At 40.1% G+C, this 12853-nt stretch overlaps 1 protein-coding gene across 1 annotated transcript in view; it reads right to left on the bottom strand.

The window, feature by feature from the left end:
- The window catches only part of pde6a (phosphodiesterase 6A, cGMP-specific, rod, alpha), a 79770-nt gene extending 76108 nt beyond the window's left edge, over window positions 1-3662 (bottom strand). The window contains exon 1 of the mRNA XM_068042956.1: window positions 3195-3662. Within this exon, the coding sequence (XP_067899057.1) occupies window positions 3195-3662 (468 nt within the window). The remainder of the gene's footprint in view (window positions 1-3194) is intronic.
- Window positions 3663-12853: the final 9191 nt, after the last annotated feature.

The following is a 12853-nucleotide window of genomic DNA, read 5'->3' as shown; positions in this document are numbered from 1 at the left end:
ATAATAATGCACAGTGAGAAAATAAAATAAGTTTTATATTTGAGATATATGTACAGCATTGGATTCAAAGCCATAAAAGTGCAATGGGTTTTGATAACATTGTCCTTTTACTTCTGAAAGTTTATTTTGAAATGAATAAATTGAAAAGTACCCTTTTGACAAATGTAGTTTATCCTATTATGTCGTTTAACTTTTCATTTTATAATCAGAAAATTATGAAAAAGTATAATTTATAACCAATAACTGTGCTGACAAAGATGTTCCATTAAATCAGCTTGTAGGGCATGACCTACAAGATAATCCATGTGGCTATAAGTGTGACAGGATTAGTTTGCATGGTGATTTCATATTAATACTTAATTCTTCAGGTAACAACTATCAAAACAATATAACCTTGTGTTTTATGCAAATGTGAGCCTCATGATAAATACATTTTCACCAAATATTATTCCATAATCTGAAATATTAATAACTTCCCTTATATTTTTACAATTGCTGCCTGGCCTGCTGTTTATTTCCAGCAGTTTTTGTTCCATAGCTAATTACTCATATAGTAATTACTGTAGCTACTAATTAAATGGTTCAATCTTTTAGGGCTGTAGGTGTCTTTAAGGTCTCTACATACATCATTATCTCTAAAGAAAAATTATTACAGACCAATACTCAAACAAATTCAAATTGCTGATAGTGAGATTCATCGTATTAATGTTTTAAAATAACTCTGCTTACAGTGCTACTAAAATACTTTTTAAATTACAGCACAAATGACATTATTTTGAGATAACTTTCTGCAATAATTATTGTAAGTAATACTTTATCTACTAGTTGTATCCAAATTCTGGAATATAACATGATAAAGGGAGAATAAAACATCTGATTAATCATAAATCCAAAACCTTAAGGCTTGAACACAAGACTGAAATACAAAATTTCCAAATATGTTTCAAGTAACAATTTTTTTTTCATATTTTAGAAACGTTCTATAGTATCTCTTCTAATTACATGCAAAGCCAAATGCATTTTTCATGTATTGCGTCAGTTATACATAGTTTGCAGCTAAAATTAGAGAAATGAGTTCAGCAGCTGCATCATGTCTGCACTTATGTTGCTCTGCTAGGCATTAAGCGCAACAAGTTTCATTTTATCAACTTTATGAAGTTATACTAAGAAAATATTTTCACTGTATTTTCTTTAAAGCACATATTTAGTTTAGTTTAGAGATACAGCACTGAAACAGGCCCTTCGGCCCACCGAGTCTGTGCCGACCATCAACCACCCATTTATACTAATCCTACACTAATCCCATATTCCTACCACATCCCCACCTGTCCCTATATATTTCCCTACCACCTACCTATACTAGGGGCAATTTATAATGGCCAATTAACCTATCAACCTGCAAGTCTTTGGCATGTGGGAGGAAACCGGAGCACCCGGAGGAAACCCTCGCAGACACAGGGAGAACTTGCAAACTCCGCACAGGCAGTACCCAGAATCGAACCCGGGTCCCTGGAGCTGTGAGGCTGCGGTGCTAACCATTGCGCCACTGTGCTGCCCATTGTGATGCATAATATTGTATATTCCTTTTAGATATGGAGCTGGGCCAAAAATGGACACATATAAGAAGCTAAAATATCTATCTCACAGGTGGTGCTGCACTTATCCAATACTAGCTCTGTAGGTTCTCATTGTTACTGGTATAGGTTTATTATTGCTACATATAGTACCTGCATGGAAACCAGATTGGTATTTGTTTTGCATCATCTGTAGTTACAAATAGAAATTTGTCCCTTGCAAGTATGATAAATTAGAAATCATTACAGATATTTTAAGTCTATTTACATAACTACAGAAATAGAATATGGAAACATATGATACACAATGTAGTTTCTCCAAAGGATTAAGTGCAGAAATAATGGAGCTTTTTGTTGATATGTATTTCAGCATAACATTCTGCATCTCCCCTATTCGAGTATTTAATAGGGTTCATGTAATTAAGCCTGATAATGTGTTCTTTTTTGATAATATGCCTTTATGTATCCTTACAAGATTTTCATCACAACTATTTATATTTATTCAGTGCTTCTCATAATCTAAAAAAGTGACATAGTTCCCTGTACTTTTCTACAAAATTTACTGGTGTTTTAACAGGATTTACAATATCCTACTATATAAAATACTTCTTTGTCTAGTCCCAGCAGAAACTCCACTATAGATAATAATTGCTTGCAGAGATTAAGAAGATGAACCCCTATTTTGGAGAACTATTTATATGCAAGTTCCCCTCCAAGCCGCACACCATCCTGACTTGGAACTATATCGCCGTTCCTTCACTGTCATTGGGTCAAAATCATGGAACTCCTTTCCCAACAGCACTGTGGATGTATCTATACCCCAAAGACTGCAGTAGTTCAAGAAGGCAGCTTACCATTACTTTCTCAAGGGCAATTAGGGATGGGCAATAGATGCTGGCAGAGCCAGCAACACCCACATTCAATGAATGAATAAAAAAAAAAGGTACTCCCTATTCATTTTTGATAACAAAACTGCACTGTAACATATATTTACATTTGTTTAACTTTCCCCTTCAATTTTATTGCTTATGATAAAAGTAAACACATCTCACAAAAGTTAACTTAAATTTTAATCAGTACTATCTGTTCTCCTATGACCTTGTTCAGAGACATTTCGTGCATCTCTTTCCTGCTACGCTTTGTTTCTCTCACAATCCATAAATCTTTCTTTCTCATTTTTGTGCTCTGCCTCAGTCATTTTCTCATACTTTGCCTTCATATGTTTTTCGTGGTCATCATTTCTGTATGTTTCTGTTTACCCTTTCTCTCTCTGTCTTTCTGTTAGACTTACAGGGGAAAGGTGAAGCTCTTTTATCCTTTGTTCTCTCTCTCCTCTTTATGTCTCATACTCCCTCTATTTGCTTTCCATACAAGATCCTTTATTGCTTTACTCAATTTTGGATGTTTTGCTTTCTCACTAACTGACATACAGTGACTGGGAGGAGAATAAACATTGAAAAATAAGTGTACAGTAAATCCCCTTGCCTTTGCCTGACAATAGAGTCTCTATCAACATTTTAAAATGTAATACAAAGAATAATATATAGATAAACTACATGGTTTATGTCATTATTTTAAATAGACTAGAGCATCATTGAAACTAAAAAATACTTTCAGTACCGTATCTTTATGCTGGATATTTACTGTTTTCTTAGTGTGAGCCACATATCCAATGATGCCAGTGTCAAGAGGAAAAACTATTTCACAATCTGGCACAACAAAACAATCTTCAAAAAGAGAATCTTTCTGAATATTGAACAATCTGGTGGCAAGTTCAGGAGTGCCATTCCTGGATCTGTACATGAACAAACTCATGCGATCTGCATGAATGAGAAATGTAATCCGCCTGAGTATATTAAACACTGTCTTTTCCATATTAATATCCTGCATGTCTCGAATCAACTCAAAAATGATTTCACTTTCTTCCACACAGTTCACCTCTCGGAAAGTACTGTAGTCTACATTTGCTTGTTGAGCTCCCAGCAAGTTAGCAATATGTATAGGTTGCAGTCTCGCATCATAGTATTCTTTGGCAAAGGCAGGATTACTGTCCAGGAACTTCTCCACATCTTCCTTGGTCAAACACATTTTAGAATATGTTTCCTTTCCCACACAGAATAACAAAATAAATTTTCTAAAAATAAGTTAATATATGATCATTCCTTCAATTCCAGAGTTTATGGAATAATGATGCTTCATGGAAACTGTAAGCTTAATAACACCTACTCAAATCCAAGACTAGGTGCACTACTTAACAGCTTTCAAATGTATTTGCTCAGTGATGCTGAAGGTGAAAGTAGGATTACAATTTATGATCACATGACATTGATTAAGCCTAGAACTAATCAGAGCTAAATTTCAATTTAAGAGACAAACAATCATATGGATTAAATATTAAATGCTAATCCCCAATTATACTAAAGAACTGAAAACAATTGTATGTAAACTTGCTAAATTTTACACAACAAAACTCATTCAGTTAATAAGTAGTAATCTCGTGTAATATAAAAGAACCTTTTAATGAACTCTGTTTGAATTGCAACCAGCTCAACAATCTCAATTCCTACGTGTTAAATTATCTAGGTAAGGATAGATTTTCAAATTCTGCTTGCACTTTACTTGAATTCAAACCTGAATCTATCTACCAAACAAAGAATAGAAGGTGTTTGGATTGAAAATCCTCCTGTCATCCCTTGTTGATTTAAATACTTACAAAGGGATGAAGATATATTTATCTGAGGATTAAGTTTTTAGGTAGGCCTTACAGGTACAAGGTTATTCTTGTAATGGCATCAATGAAAAAAATCTAAACAATTACATATTTACATAATTACTAATTTATAAATGCATTTTGAAACAATTCACATTGCCAGCACTAATTCACAACAGAATAATGCAAGCTACAGCTTTGAACATCACAGAGGCGATTTTCTCATCGGGTATAATAGTATCATACTTGCCAAACAGGAAAGGGATACTTTTAAGATGCGACTCACAATGACCCTTGTCCATTGGATGGACATATTAGAAATTCAGGCACACACTGCATGATTCCCAACTATTTAAAATGTAATTGTCATAAAATCATGTGTAGTGCATGCTTGAATTTGCGCACTCAACCATTGGGGGTCCAAGCCAGAAGCAAAAAGTCACAAAATAGCCCTTTGGTGCCCTGACCCCCAAGGCTGGAGTCAGCTTTATTTTAATAATGTAGACAAGTTCCACATTTGCAAGCTTACTCATTAGTGGCACAAATCACATGCTGCTACAAGATTTAAATTTTTGCACAGCTTAAAGCATCAGGAATCCTGGCCAGTGGCAAACCTACTGAGTAAAACCTAACAAGACTGGCTCCACAAACTGACTGACGTGACTGGAAGCTGGATTTAAAGGGGCACTTACTTGTAGGCATTAAAGTCATTAGGATCTGTGTGGTATTGTGAGTAGTAGATTTGCAATACAATTTTGAGCTTCCAGTTTGTTTCTGATTGTTTCCACCTTACATGCCCCAACTAAACACTCAGGGCTAACGTTTTTTGGGCATAATTGAGAAGAGTGGAAACTTTGTGCAGTTTTCGTAATAAAGCTGAAAATCGGTTTATCACTAAATACAAGTATTTTTAATAAGTGTCCTGTGAGTATTCTAATTTAAAAATAATTGAAAATGACTATAAAAATAACCTTGAACCATTTAAAAGTTTTGTTGGTGGACACTTGTCAGTTTATTGGTAAATTAAATTTTTTGATATGAAAACATTTTTAAAAGATGCCTATTAGTGTCTGTGCACCGAAAAAATTGAACATAATTTGAAGAGCCTTCCCAAACCAGCACAATCAGTAGAACCTCAGCATTTCCACCTGGGAGTGTGACCAGTTTCGTGGGCAGGGCCTGAGCCAGGTGAATTGAATCTTAAATCAGCATAAAAGATCACAGTAAACATGAATCAAGTGGGAGTAGCTCACTTACATGTAAAATTACCTAATCATTTGAGATGGGACAGCCAATTCTGCCCAGAATGCTGATGTTACTAGTATAAAAGAGTGGAAACTTTATCCCTTACTGCTTATCATGGGTGTTGTTTATGTTTTTTTCCTTTGGATGGAGGAAGAGAACAGGAGCATCAACAGCAGCTTCAACAACCAGGTCAAGTAGCAGGTGGACCTGTTAGAAGGCAGCAGCTGAGGGGGGCTGCTGAAAGAAGGTCTTCTTCTTCTTTGGCCTCCTTGTCTCGAGAGACAATGGGTAAGCGCCTGGAGGTGGTCAGTGGTTTGTGAAGCAGCGCCTGTAGTGGCTATAAAGGCCAATTCTAGAATGGCAGACTCTTCCACAGGTGCTGCAGATAAAATTGGTTGACAGGGCTGTTACGCAGTTGAAAGAAGGTCTTACCTAGCACAAAGGGTCTATAAACCAAGAGTCAATTTCTTAGCCCTAAAGAGATGATGAGAGTTAGTGAATGCCTCTTGCAAAGGGCTTCCTGATTGTTGTGTAGATGCTGAGATGAAGAAAAGGAGGTGCAAGCAGGATGGAAAGGTGTTGAATGGAAAATATATGTCTGAAATATGTAGAAGAGGAAGGAGCATGCGAGAGGTTTCTGAAACTGCAAAGGCTGCCAAGTGAGAAGAGAATGTTGTTAGTGGCTGCTAAGAAGGGAGTAAGGAAGAGGTGAGTGTGTGTTTGGGCTGAGAAGTGGTATATTGTACCCTTATGGTGGGTGGTGAAGGATGTGATGGAGGGGAGGTAATTGTTCAGCATGCAGGGGTGGTGGGAAGGATACTTAGCATGTATTGTTGAGAGAGTTGGAGAAATGAAGAGCTGTACTCACCCTTATTACTCTTGTGAGATCATTGAAGTGCGTCCTGCACAGCATCTTGGTCTGGGGTGATGCTCCTGAAATTGACAATTTCAAAAATATCTCTTCATGTTTGGTGCAATTGATGTTTCAGGCTCCTCTTCCCATTGGTTGGAAAGAGAACTTCTCTCATTGCCCTGACATCTTCCAGGGAGGTTTCAGAGAACATGGATCTTGCCAATGACCCATGTTGATGTGCTTTCTTCCTCCCTCACTCCAAAACATAATTTTCTAAAAGAGAATACAAAACCTCACTTTATTAGATGCATTCCCACCTTTAATAGGCCTCTAGCTGACCTACTAGAAATTCTGCTGTCAAAATGCATGGGTTTAACATTCTGTCAGCAAATCAGGGTATGAAATCTGTTTTGGAGATTATAGTCAGACCCAGGAGTTAAAATACCCAGGAGTTAAAATACCCAGGCCTGCTTTTTAGTGCTGCGGATGAGTTTAAAACTCAGACCACTCAGCTGCCTAAGTCAAAATGGAGGCCGATAAATGTAGAGAGTAGTTACATGTGACTGAGGCAACTTAATTAAAACATATAAGATCATGAGGGGTCTTGACAGGGTGGATATGGAAAGGATGTTTCCCCACGTGAGAGAATCTAGAACTAGGGGTCACGGTTTAAAAATAAGGGGTCACCCAGTTAAGACAGAGATGAGGAGAAATCTTTTCTCTGAGGGTCGTGAGTCTTTGGAATTCTCTTCCTCAAAAGGCGGTGGAAGCAGAAGCCTTTGAATATTTTTAAGGCAGAGGTAGATAGATTCTTGATAAGCAAAGGGGTGGAACTTTATTGGGGGTAGGTGGAAATGTGGAGTAATCAGTTCTGCCATGAACTTATTGAATGGCAGAGCGGGCTCGAAGGGCTGAGTGGCCTGCTCCTGCTCCTAATTCATATGTTCGTATGTAAATGGTAGATAGGCAATGACAAATATTTAAGAATTAATTCATAATTCACCTTAAGGAATAAAAACCTCATGGGCAAAGTTGTTCAAACCGTGGCTATCAAGAGAAGTCCAAGGTAGTCTTAGAGCAACAACAACGACTTGCATTTTTACAAGCAAGCTAAATTTTACACCAAATTATGTAAGGATATATTAGGTCAGGTTTTAAGGAGCATCTTAAAGTAGGAAATAGAGGAAGAGAGGCAGACAAATTAGGGAGGAAATTCCAGAGCTTTGGGTAATGGCAACTGAAGGCACAGCCAGCAATGGTGGAACGATTAAAATTGGAAATGCTCAAGAAGCCCAAATTAGTGAAGCGCAGAGATCTCAGGGGGCTGTAAGGCTGGAGGAGATCACAGCGATTGGGAGCAGCAAAGCCATAGAGGGATTTAAAAACAGGGATGATATTTTTAAAATCGAGGCGTTGCTTAACCATAGGCCAAATGTAGGTCGATGAGCACAGGGGAGATGGGTGACTTGCTGCTAGTTAGGTCCCAGGCATCATAGTTTTGAATGATTTCAAGTTTGCAGAGGGTAGAATTAGGGTGGGCCAGGAGTGCACAGGAGTGGTCAATTCTAGAGGTATCAAGAGCATTGATGAGGCTTTCAGCTAGATAAGCAAGGCAAGGGTGACATCGAGCGATGTTACAGAGATGAAAATTGATGGTAATAGTGGTGGTGCGGATGTGTTCAGAAGCTCATCTCAGGGTCAAATATAACACCAAGATTGCGAACAGTCTGGTTCGGTCTCAGCCTGTTGCCAGGGAGAGGGATGGAGTTGGTGGCAAGGGAAATTAGTTTGTGACAGGACTGAAGGCCTGGCTTCTGCCTTTCCAAAATCAGTTGGAAGAAAGTACTGCTCATCAGCACTGAATGTTGGACCAGTAGACAATGGAAGGGTCAAGAGAGGTGGTGGTGAGGTAGAACTGGGTATCATCAGTGTACATGATGCTGTGCTCTCGGATGATGTTGTTGAGGGGCAACATGTAGACGAGAAATAGGAATGCCCCACAGATCGATCCTTGAGGGGTGCCAGATTTAACAGTGCAGAGCAGGAAGCAAAGCCATTACAGGTGATTCTGCTCAGAATAGCTAAGAATAGAACCAGGTGAGCACAGTCCCACCCAGCCAGACGACAGTGAAGAGGCATTGGAGCGGAATTTCATGGTAAACTGTTAATGGCTGCAGACAGGTTGGGAAGGTTGAGGAGGGATGGTTTACCTTTGTCAAAGTAAGCTAGGATGTCACTTGTGAAATCTGCAAGATCAAAACCAATGCAAGCACTCTCTGTAGCCAGCTCCTCTATAATTCACGGGTGCAGGCCAGAGGATTTATTTTCATTAGGATAAAGGAAGAGATTTATAGGGTTGAATTTTCAGGTCTCACCAGGGGCGGGAACAGATGTCAGTGGGGGACGAAAATACCAGCACCGACAGCATGCAAGTTTCCTGACATCGTTCCTGGCACTGGTGAGTTTCGCTAGGGTGGGGGAGAGCAGCCCCGAGATCCTTTCCGATCCATTAAGAAGGTCAATTAACATTGTTAAAGAGCTCATTGAGAGCTCATTAAGGGGCATGTGCTGACTTTGACGGGTGGGGTGGGGGGGGGGCACAGGATGCATGAGCTGTCTGGGGCAGACCAGCAGAATGGAGACGGGCAAGCAGAATGGAGATGGGCACACAGTGGGGAGCCAGTCAAGGCTGCCATGATTGTACGTGTGTGCTTGAATGCTAGAGACTGTATGGTACTTGAAAGAGAAACTGAAAGTAGCTTTGTGTTTTGGGGAAAACACCTGACCTGGGGTTGTTAGAAGGTTAGATAAGCATATGCTGCAGTAGTGAACAGAGCTCTTTATCAAAGCTTGTTAAATCTTTGTTAAAGTTAAATCTGCGACTTCTAGTATAATATAAGCCTGAGATGTGACATTGGCAGTGAAGATATAACGAAAAACAATACAGGTAAATTTGGAAATATTTAGGATTGTCATTGGAGCTGCTATGTCTGCAGTCCGGGAAATTGAGCCATTTGATCCAACGGGTGAAGCCGGTACTGTCAGTGTGAAACAAAAGACTTGGCTGGAGGAATTGGAAGCGTATGCTGACAGTCGTGGTTTGTTTTTGGACAGGGCGATGGAGGTGCAGAAAGCACAGCAACAGGCCTTATTGCTGTTCAAAGTGGTTGTGCGGGGTGGGAGACTTTCAAGACATTGTGTGACACGGGAGAAAAGGCAGATTATGAACATGCAGTGAAAGCTCTGAAGGACCATTATGTAGTGATGCCAAATGCCACATTCCAAAGGCATGTTTTCTGTCAAATGCGACAGAAAGAGGGGGAAACAGTAGCCCAATTTGTGACTCGTTTGAGGCAGGCATCGGATGGATGCAATTATGTCACGATGGATCTGAATAACCAGATAATGGACCAGGTGGTCCAACATTGCAAGTCGGATAGGTTGCGGCATAGGCTGCTGGAAAGAGGAGGTGACTTAACGTTGGATGACATGTTGAAAATTGCAGCTGCAATGGAATCAGTGGATGGACACGTTTACAGCATGAAGCCTGGTCACATTTCTGCCATCGGCACGACAATATCTGAGGTTAATCGAGAGAGACTACAGAATCCAGGTACGCATAAATGTAAACAACAGAAGTCTGAGAGTGTTTCAGATATGGCAGCTTGGGACACTATGGAAGAGATGATTGCTGCCCTTCCAAGGTAAAGACATGCAGAAAATGTGTGAGCAGAGACCATTTTGCCAAGAAGTGCAGAAGCAAAGCTGAGCAGAGTGGGAAGCCTGGCAAACCATGTCAAGGAAAGAGAGATGGAAGTAGTACAACTGTGAGACCAGTTGAAGAAGATGCAGAGAATGAGAACATGAATAGCAATTGTGGATACATGTTTTCTGTCAACGGGAGCAACCATGAGAAAGTTCCAGTGATTGTTGGGGGTTTTTAAGTAAGCATTATTGTAGATTCAGGCAGTGACAGTAATGTCATCAGCAGAGCACTGTGGGAGGAACTGAAGATAAAGAGAATCAAATGCACATCTTGAAAATATGTCAAAAAGCTTTAGCCTTACACATCTGAAACCCCACTTCATGGGTTTCATCCTAGGGTCTTAAAAGAGGTAGCTAATGAGGTAGTAGATGCATTGGTGTCAATTTTTCAAAATTCGCTAGATTCTGGAAAGTTTCCATCAGATTGGAAAGTGGCAAATAAAACCCCTCTATTCAAGATGGGAGGGAGGCAGAAAACAGGTAATTATAGGTCAGTTAGCTTGATGTCTGTCCTGGGAAAGGTGTTAGAATCGCTCATTCAGGTGACTATAACTGGGCACTTAGGAAAACTCAAGGTAATTGGGAATAGTCAGCATGGTTTTGTGAAAGTGAGATCATGTTTAACCAATTTTTGGAGTTCTTTGAAGGAGTAACGTGTGCAATTGATGTACTGTACTTGGATTTCCAGAAGGCATTTGACAAGGTGCCACATAAAAGGTTATTGCATAAAGTAGGAGCTCATGGTGTAGTGGGTAACATATTAGCATGGATAGAAGATTGGCTGGCTGGCAGAAAACAGAGAGTATGCATAAATGGGTCCTTTTCTGATTGGCAAGATGTGACGAGTGGAGTCCCGCTGGGGTCTGTGCTGGGGCTTCAACTTTTTACAATTTATATCAATGACTTAGATGAGGGGAGCGATGGCTTGGTAGCTAAATTTGCAGATGATACAAAGATAGATAAGAAAGTATGCTGTGAAGAAGACATAAGGAGGTTGCAGATCGATATAGATAGGTTGAGTGAGTGGGCAAAAATCTGGCAGATGGAGTATAATATGGGGAAATGTAAAATTGTTCATTTTGGCAGGAAGAATAAAAAAGCAGAGTATTACTTAAATGGAGAACAACTGCAGAATTCTGGGGTGCAGAGATCTAGGTATTCTAGTGCATGAATCACAAAATTCGCGTACAGGTACAGCAAGTAATAAAGAAGGCTAATGGAATGCTGTCCTTTATTACGAGAGGAATTGAAAATAAAAGTAAGGATGTTATGCTTCAGTTATACAGGGCATTGATGAGACCACATCTCGAATACTATGTGCAGTTTTGGTCTGCTTATTTAAGGAAGGATGTAAATGCATTAGAGGCGGTTCAGAGGAGGTTTACTAGATTGATACCTGGAATGAGCAAGTTGTCTTATGAGGAAAGGTCGGACAGACTGGGCTTGTTTTCACTGGCGTTTAGAAGAGTGAGGGCTGACTTGACTAAAATATATAACATCCTGAACAGACTTGACAGGGTGGATGTGGAAAGGATGTTTCCTCTTGTGGGTGAGTCCAGAACTAGGGGGCACTGTTTTAAAACTAGGGGCCGGTCACCCTTTTAGGACAGAGATGAGGTGAAATTTTTTTCTCTCAGAAGTTTGTGCGTCTTTGGAATTCTCTGCCTCAGAAGGTGGTGAAGGCGGGGTCATTGAATATTTTTAAAGTGGAGGTAGACAGATTCTTGTTAGGCAAGGGAATCAAAGGTTATTGGGGGTAGATGGGAATGTGGAATTCGAGACACAAACAGATCAACCATGATCTTATTGAATGGCAGAGCTGGCTAGAGGGGCCAAATGGCCTACTTCTGCTCCTAATTCGTATGTTCATATGTATGTTCGTATGTTCAAACCGTTGACTGCTTCACTGCGAGTGTGAGAGCTGGGAATCAGAGTGTGGAGGCAGAATTCATCGTGATTGAGGAGGATGGTGAGCTACTTTCTGAGTAGAGAAACTGGCCAAGCCTTGGGGGTGCTACACATTGGATTGAAAGGGAATTCTGTGAATTCTTATGCTGAACTTAGAGAGGAGTTTGGACCAGTGTTTCAAGGAATCGGAAAGTTGCAAATCTGCCAAGTGAGATTAACAATTGACGAGAATGTGAAACCTATAGCTCAGCCTGTACGCAGATCACCTTTTAGTCTGAAAGGGAAAGTTGAGGCAAAAATCAAGGAACTGTTTGACCAAGACATCATTGAGCCAGTTCAAGGACAAACACACAGACCTTCACTAGAGAAGGAAGCTGAATCATTCGTGCAGTTTGTGGCAGTTCATGCTACACCGAGAACAATAACAACTAGACAGATTGAGAGTCAAAGATCCAGAATTGAATGACATCAGACCGAGAATTCAAGCTGGAAATTGGGAGAATTGCCCATTCAGAGCATACATTGTTATATGAGATAAACTGTGCGCAATTGGGGAGCTGGATTTTAAAAGCTCAGAAAATAGCGGCCCATGTCGAAGAACCACCGCAATCTCTCACACAGCAGCTTATTTAAATAGCTAGGGTGGCCTGCTCCCCCCTGCCCCCAAATCACCTGGAGTGAGCAGGCTGGCCATCCCCAGCAATGGCGGCAGATGCCCAGGCGCTGGCGCTATTTCTAAAAGGCAGTTAGCCCTACTGGTCAGTTTGAATTTTTAAAGCAGTATCCCCCCCAAAAATT

The sequence above is a fragment of the Heterodontus francisci genome, chromosome 12, assembly GCF_036365525.1.
Source record: "Heterodontus francisci isolate sHetFra1 chromosome 12, sHetFra1.hap1, whole genome shotgun sequence".
NCBI classification, from domain to species: Eukaryota; Metazoa; Chordata; class Chondrichthyes; order Heterodontiformes; family Heterodontidae; genus Heterodontus; species Heterodontus francisci.
Note: the sequence above shows the minus strand (reverse complement) of the source record. Positions and strands in the feature narration are given on the sequence as shown.